The 8,724-nt window shown below is 37.5% G+C and overlaps 1 protein-coding gene across 1 annotated transcript; it reads left to right on the top strand.

Annotated features, from left to right (window-relative positions):
• Nucleotides 1-2,973: 2,973 nt before the first annotated feature.
• On the top strand, nucleotides 2,974-8,136 carry LOC140875282 (uncharacterized). Its single transcript, XM_073278932.1, has 6 exons — nucleotides 2,974-3,320; nucleotides 4,379-4,555; nucleotides 4,886-5,011; nucleotides 5,934-6,137; nucleotides 6,643-6,807; nucleotides 7,523-8,136. The coding sequence occupies exons 1-6, from the start codon at nucleotides 3,108-3,110 to the stop codon at nucleotides 7,871-7,873; spliced, it is 1,236 nt and encodes a 411-aa protein (XP_073135033.1). The 5' UTR covers nucleotides 2,974-3,107; the 3' UTR covers nucleotides 7,874-8,136.
• The last annotated feature ends 588 nt before the right edge of the window (nucleotides 8,137-8,724 follow it).

Raw genomic sequence — 8,724 nt, 5'->3', positions numbered from 1 at the left:
ATTTTCCTGAATCCGAATTCAGTGGTTTCCAAAAATGTCCATCCCTATGTCATTTTAGGAAATCCTACTCCCTTACTCTTATTTAAGAAGTCCAACTTCTTTATTCATTAAATTTAACTCTTTAAATTTAACTATCTCAACGGGGATTAAAACTCCATTACACTGTGTGACCCCAATGGTTCAGGGATACAGCTAGCCGTGGGCTCACAACTCCTTGTGACTCGGAACAACGATTTCCGACTTGCCCAACGAATCATGGTAAAGCGCCTAGCAACATCGCCCCATGATTCCCTAGGTATCACTGATAGTGCCTACAAGAACCAGTAGATTTTGTTTAGCGTACAGTACGGTCCCTTCATCCATATATCCCGATCGAATCAACAACCATTGGTATATCGAGAGTCGCTCAAGATTCGATAACTATGCAATACATCTTGAAGATCAAATTAGTGACATCGCATGTGCTACTAAGAAACCATTTCTTAAATCACATCAAGTACTCTGGCCAGAGATTCGTCACACTAATATCTCCTCAGATCGCATAGGATATCCACACTCGCAAGTATGTGGTGAATCCTTGACAACAATGCATCGACTCCTATATGTGTTGTAACTGTACCCAATCCCGACACCTGATGACCCCCATAGAGTCGGTAAACGAGTCAAAGCACAGTACTAGCATATAGAGTCTCCATGATGTTTCAAGTAGTAAGGACTAATGGTGTACAACCAAAACCGCGGACTTTATCCACTCGATAAGTGATAACCACTTGGAAAGTCCGGATAGGGTAGTTCGATTATTCATCCTATGAATATCCATTTGCATGCTTCGAACATCTCCATGTTCCCTACCAATGAAACGTGGTACTCCGCATCGCAAATGCTAGTCTCAAACTCGAGCGATCCTTATCCTTATTATCGGACGGCTCAATCGACTAGGAACAGTTTAGAATATACAGTGACTATAAGATGTATTTCATGATAGACATCCCCATGTTCTACCACATCTTACATACACTATAGTATATTCAAGGTCTTTATCAAAACAACAATAGTATATCATAATATAACAATATGAAGAAAGATAAAGTCATTGCCATTAATAAAAGTGTAAATTACATTAAACAAAAGATCGTTTGTACAAAGAGTCATCAAAGCCCATAGCCACAAGTTGGCTCACTGGGCACCCACTCTTTCATATGCTTCTACTAAAATGGTTTTTAAGCTTTCTGCAAACTGATGGAAACCTTCGGAGGTAGGGGAACGAGCAACACTGAATAAATCTTCAATCATAAGTCGCTTCACTTCATAATAAAATTGCCCTTTAATATCTCTTATAAGCTGCTCCGACAGATAATTGTAGACAAAAGTTGTGGTAAAATTCCTGGCCCTGAAAGTTTTCAGCAATTGATTCTCTCAGACCTTCCTCTCGATCGGCCACAAAAGTTATTCCACGGCACGTCCGCAATGCACTTTTCAATTGTCATAAAAACTAACACCAGTTCTCATCAGATTTCGTGTCCAAAATAGCAAAAGCGACAGAGAAAACTCGATCATCCCATCAGCACATGTCGCCGCCAAGAGTGAGCCTTGGTATTTCGACTTCAGAAATATGTCGTCAAGGAAAATCAGATACCGGCATCCTTTCTTGAAAACCCATGTAGAGAAGCATAAAATGAAATAAATAGGCGTGGTTGGGAGTTCTTGGGCTAGAATCTGAGGCACTTGATAACCTATTAGTCATGAAAGTACCTTTTCCAGCTAGTGTTTCAGTCCATAAATCTACCACCAGTGTACATGCAATAACACCATCGAAGGTTAACACATGTTTGTATCAAGAACCACTAAAACAAGATAATTTTCCAGATGTGTTGAACAAGTCTCCAAAGGGTCACCTTTCGAAAAGTTAATTTAGAAAATGAAGAGCAATTCAAACAAGTGCTTAACGTGAGGCAGGGTGGCATTAGAAAGACCAAACCAGAGAGTAAGATAAAGGCCAGACATCAGTCATCTGCTAGAATTCACAAGTCCGGGGTATAGACTCTGGTAAACTACTGGAGCAGATCCAAACGCTCGACTTCTCAGATCACGAAACCTATATACAATCCTAGGATTATAATGCGCTAAACGCTCGACTTCTTAGATGACATGTTTGGTGTACACGAGCATCTCAACAAGAAACGATAAACAACAAGAAATGATCGAAATCCAGGATCAAGATGACCGATATGTCAAGATTTACCATCAATTTCACGAAAAACTAAACTGATCAAATCAAGTTTGTGAGCCAGTTTCACAAAATAAAAATATCTTTACCTCTACCTTCCTCGTCCCTGCTTCGAAGATGAAGAAGTTGGGTGAACAACAGGACAAAAACGCAGATGATGTCAAGATGAAGAGAAATCAGCCATGATTCTCCATTGATTTCCGAGAATTTGCGATGGAGTTGGAGCAAAAATCAGCTTCAAATTGGGGGATCACGGTGAGAGAGTCATACACGACATATTTTGGAATACAGTGTCTGATTAAGAATAAGATCCGAATTAACGAGATGGATATTTTTATTTTAAATAGGCGACCCGTCTCACGTGAGACAATCTCATAGGAGAGTCACTCTATATTATTATAGAGTAACACTCCTGTGAGACGGTCTCATCCGTGAGACGGGTCAACCCTACCCATATTTATAATAATAAGTAATACTTTTGACATAAATTGTAATATTTTTTATTGGATAACACATACAAGAGACCCGTCTCATAAAAATGACCCTTAAGACCGTCTCATAAGAGTTTTTGCCATTATTATATGTATACACACAGAAATAATATTTTTTTTTAATATACGAATCACATGTTTATTTACAAAAATATATATATATATATTATTTAATTTTGTGTAAAAAGAATTAAATGAATATGAGGCAACAGTACTAAAACTAAACTATTATTATTGTTGTATTAATTGCTAGAGCTGTGACACTGATCGAGAAGAGGAGGAAAATAATTCAAGAACCGCAAATCTGAGAGCAATTTCTGCGAATTTGATCATTCAATACTTCACAAATTCAAGAAACGAGAGCAGATTGAAGTTCCCCAGTCGTGGAGATGGCTTACAGGAGGAGGCAATCCGGCCATAATTACGATTCTGCTCCGATAACTCCGGCGCCGGAAGACGGCGGTTCAGCTCTCGCAGCCAAAGCGATGAAGGCTTCGTCGGCGTACAGGGATTCCTCGTTCTCCTCCGCCTATGAACAGTCTGCTCTCTCTTCTCCCCGTTACTCCGTTCCGCCTCGTCCTTTCCCTCCTCCGTCTACTAAGGTTTGATTTTCTTTCCCTTTTAATTGTTTAGTTTTTTTCTACTACGTTTGGAATTTTTGAAATTTTGAAAATACTGTCTAATATAATTCCGGCTACTTTAGATTTTCTCTAAAGATTGGTTTTTGATATTCTTTAACTGTTTCATTTCTTGGTTGTTTTGCTCTTGCACGTATTCCCGAATAGAGCTACTGTGTGTGACTCGTCAAACTGTAGTTTAAGTTTAGAACATTCATATCGGATCTGGTTGAATTATGCTCAGTATTGATTTAGCCTAGAATTTGCTACAACACTGAGTTATTTTGAGCGAAGCGGGTTTCGTTGATGGCAATGATTGATGGGTTCTTGAATGATGATATTATTTTTGCTATCATGAAGATTTTTACAATTTATAGATTTGGTTATTAGAATTCTGGGTGGTGGTTCCTCGGAGGACTGATTAAGGAGGATGAAACTGATACACGTGAGATGGATTGGTGTTGGGCTTCAGAGTCATGGTAGTAGAGAGAAGGGAAGTGAAAGAATAGTGCTTGTCACCTCACCGGGAGATTTGTGGCACACTGAGGGATTGATGTACCAATCGTGCAGAAGCACATTGTACTAATTTGAAGATGTAAAGGCTTTCTTACTTGAGTATGAGCTAGCTGATTTATTCGCTTTAGTTGCATAACTGTAACCCTCAGGATTCAGTTCTGCTTATCTGTTTATGTTTGAAGCTTAATTGCGTCAACTTTATAGAATCGAGTTTTGCTTCTTAGAGCAACGCGAGCATGGGATCTTGGAGTTTGTCGAGTCTCCTTGAGATGGGCTCATCAAGTCTTCTTTGTGCCGAATTTGGTACTCCTAGTTGCATTTAGACGAATTGCATGAGTTGTAATGAGAAAGCCCGGGGGGATTTCGGATTCTAGAACATTCAGTTAATACTCATGGTCCATCGGATTCTAAAACAATCAATTAATACTCCATCCATGACATAATGGATTCTATTTATGTCATAATTGATTGTTATTGTAATTTCAAAGCTAGACTTTGAACATGTAGCCATCGTCGTTATACTGTAGGATGCTGCGTCATCATATGATCATAAGCCAAAGAACACGACTGAATCTAAACAAGGATTCTGGGGAACACTCACAAGGAAAGCGAAAGCTGTTATTGATGACAATAATTCTGTTCAACCACATGAAATGACAAAAGTGACAAAACTTCAAGCTTCCGACTTTGCCAAAGGTGGTCAGGTGAGAATTCTGGAATGACATCAATTGCTGCAATTCCTGGTTGAAACCAAAAACGCCTTCTGTAGAACTCATTTCATTTCAATTTTTTATTTCAAAATTTTGTTGGGCAATATTTTCCAAATTCGTTCACTCTTCAGAAAAGGCAATCTCCTGACTTAGTTCTCTAAAGTTCATATTCTTAATATGCCTTTATTAGTGTACACTGAGGTTATAGCATCTTGTCGGTCATATGATCTATTACATTAGTCTTGTTTTTCAACCAGTTGTACCCTTAATGTTTTGTTACCATGGTGCGGTATTACAATATAATTTTTTTTCTTTTACATGCAGTCCAATGATAAACACAACTCTTCAGAGAGCCATCGGAAGACTGATGGTCCTGCATTACAGAAGGGATTACATGTGATTGCATCATCATTTAATTTCATTGGTGGCACTATTGGTAATGCTCTTGAGGTAGGCATCTATTGAATGAACTTTTGTTACTGTTTTGGGAAAAGAGGTGGGGGACATGATTTAAATGTTTCTCGATGAGATCTTGGTGATCTGATCATCACAAATTACAAAGTCTTAAAGACTAATTGCACACTTAACCAGTAATATTTGCCTTGGCTGGTGGTCAGTCACTCCTTTAAAGCCTACTGGCTACTGTATGATATATTTTTTTTCCCTCTTTACTGTGTCGATAATTGATTCCTTTGAACATATTGGATAGAGGCAGAAAGTTAATCTGGCTGCCTGAAAGCATTTTTGGATATTGATCAGTTGCAATGCAGTTTATTTCTATAACTGACATGGCATGTAATTTAGTTTTGGCATTTCCTTTCGGCTGTTGTAATAAGTTCCATATACAAATATCGCAGAAGATCTCACGTGCTCTGCTGAGATTAATATCATAACATGATTGATGAATAAAATATACCGCCACTAGGCATATGAGAGTCTATTTTCCAGGCTTGCGTGACTTGATTGAACAGGCTAATGCTAATGCACTGTTGGAGGTGATGTTAGTACAATGATGAGATGAAATGATTGATTGCAGTACACTTTTCCTTGTAAAAAAACTTGCTATAGCCTATACATGGATTTTTTTTTTAAATTCTAATCAGACCTTTAAAAGTTGTTCCATTCTTCTCATCGGCAGCAATATCAAAAGGATTGCGATCTCTGAAGCTTATCAATTAATCTCCAAAATTCCTAATATTCTCCTAAAACATTCCCCGTGATTAATGATAATCTTATAACTAGGAATGTAAAAGAATATAATTTGATAAAGTTTTAACCTTTACCCCTGTGTGGATGCAGAGCTAGTCTTATAATAATTCGCTTCCCTTGGCTCAATTCCTTTAATGGTGTTGATTGTCTACACTTTATCCAGGAGGGCATTACAGCTGTGGAGAATCGAACAGCTGACATAATTCAAGAAACTCGCAAGATTCGACTAAGAAAAAAGAATGAAAACTCTATATCACAGAATCAAGGATCAAGTGTTGGTACTTTGCGGCAACAACCCATGATGCCAGCTCGTGTGCAACCACAGACGAACATGGACTTAGAAACTCAACTGAAGGCATCTCGCGACGTAAGGTGCCTATTGTGTAATACTGGTTGTAATCAAATCACTATCTTGTACATGCTGACCTTTTTATACTCATTTTTTCTACTGTATTTAGCAATTTGAAACATAACGCTTCGCCATTGTGCCTTGGGAAGCTAACTCCAGCATGGCAATATGATATGGGTTTCCCGTGTTTAAACCAGAGCAATCTGTATCTATCAGTTATGGAGTGTTAATTAGATTTAAAAAAGTACCAGATGTCTAGTGATAACAAATCATTTGGAGTCCCAAAGAAGGATGACTTGATTTTAGGGATGTAGTGGTTGGTTCTGATTGCATGGTTTGTTGGACAATCATTAACTAATCATTACCACTTTATTTGTTTTGACCAAAAATGGGTGCCCGTTATTTGTAGGGAAATCATTATGACCATATATCACATGCCCAGGATTTAGCTTAGCTGTATGCATTAATGAGACATGTTTTGTGGTTGTATTTATGGAACAAGTGACATTATCATCTACATCAGGTTGCAATGGCAATGGCTGCGAAAGCAAAACTTCTTTTGAGAGAGTTGAAGACAGTCAAAGCTGACCTTGCTTTTGCAAAGGAGAGATGTGCTCAGCTGGAAGAAGAAAATAGAATCCTTAGGGAAAGCAGAGAAAAAGGAGATAATCCAGAAGATGATGATTTGGTTAGTAATCTATCTCCTTGAACAAATAAAGATAGCACCTGTCCTGGCATGTTTGTTTATTAATCTCTGTTCGCATGTTTCCAGGAGCAGCTGTTTACACCATAATGATGCAACAAAAGTTTGCATAATTTTTTTTTCCCATTATTGCAAAAAAAATATAACTGTATTTGTGTGCGCACACACGTGTATATATATAATTAATAAAACAATCACTCCCCACATCATTTACCTAATGTTCTAACTAAGATTTCCAAATCTTTTATGGAGTAGCACAAAATCTTTGGAGCAGTTAAAATTTTCACCATGTGTCACATGCAGCAAAACATGCGACAAACATCTGGTCAATGATGAGGCACATGACAAAAATTCAGGCAATTTATGGGATACATGATGCTACATCTAAACAATTTAGAAGATGATGTAATCCTAAAAGTTGTAGAAGATTTGCAATGAATTGACCAAGGGGTTGTAGAATTGTTCACGGTATCATAAACCGAATACAATTAGTTGCTGGAAGTTTTTCTTGAATGAAACACAAATTATATTCCAGAATCACTGGTGCCAAAATTGGCTATATCTTTCAGGTCCTTTCATCCAACTTTACCGTACGGTCTCCACTATAAATAGACTTATTTCCCTTGTGATTGCTTGCCACTATTTCTCTGGAAGTCATCTCTTGTAATGTAATAGTCTTCTAATAATATTCTCTCATCAGATAAGGCTTCAGCTTGAGACTCTTCTAGCTGAGAAAGCAAGACTTGCACAAGAGAACTCAGTTTACACACGGGAGAACCGTTTCCTAAGGGAGATTGTTGAGTACCATCAGCTCACAATGCAGGATGTAGTGTACTTAGATGAAGGCAGTGAAGAGGTCACTGAAGTTTACCCCATCAAGATACCTTCACAATCATCTGACGCAACACCTCCTCCCACCCCAACCCCTCCTCAGGGTGCAATTCTGCTAATGTCCCAGAATTCATCGTCTCTACATCTAAAAGAAGCATCCCAAAATGTCATCCCTGTGAACCCTTATGTTCAAATGCCATCAGATTCAAGGAGACATTGAGTTCTCTTGGTTCTGGTTTGATTTGCATCCCATTTGAACAGGTTCGAATTCTTATCAGTGACTTTCTTGATATATTCTGATAAGCTGGCTTCTGTCGGATGTTGTAAATTGATGTAATAGTGAAACATCGTAACCTTTTAATTTTGTTTTGGTTATAAGATGATCAAGTGCTAAAAGGGGGTCGTTTATTTTGTGTTTACTTGGTAATAAAGCTTGTCTTTTTTCTTGTTATAGCTAGAAGCTTATTCTGTACTTCATGCAACCTCTTGAAGCTACACAAGTTTGAGAAGGATCGCATATTTGTGCTCGTGTTTCTGTGTTTTTTTTTTGTCAACGATGAACTAAACTTCATTGATAACAAATATAGAAAAATGCTGGGCATACCGTCTAGTCAAATACCCGGCAAAGTGTTGACTGGACATAATTGTAATGGGTACTAGTTGTATCTTCAAACTGATTTATTCTTAGAAAATTGTTTTTCTTCCTTTGGATTCTCCAACCAAACTCACTCTGTATATATGATTATAATAAGTGAACTAGCAGTAGCTTCAAACTGGTCTTTATAAATTTTACTTTACTCGAGCCTTTACAACGCTATAGGCTGTAAGTGGGCGGTCTTCCACCGTCTAGCATGTAGGTGCTTAAGCGGTCGTCTAGATGATTTATTTTCAAATATACTAATTTTATAAAAATATATTAAATATTTATAATCTAAAAAATCAGTTAAAATATGCATAAATGGGTTCAACATAATCATTAATTTTTTTTCAACCATGCTTATTAATGTACATAATTTTTTATGCGCATATATTCTGAAAAAATATGCATAAATTTGTTAAATCATTTTAAAA

This window comes from Henckelia pumila, chromosome 1, assembly GCF_033568475.1.
Source record: "Henckelia pumila isolate YLH828 chromosome 1, ASM3356847v2, whole genome shotgun sequence".
In the NCBI taxonomy this organism is placed as follows: domain Eukaryota; kingdom Viridiplantae; phylum Streptophyta; class Magnoliopsida; order Lamiales; family Gesneriaceae; genus Henckelia; species Henckelia pumila.
Note: the sequence above shows the minus strand (reverse complement) of the source record. Positions and strands in the feature narration are given on the sequence as shown.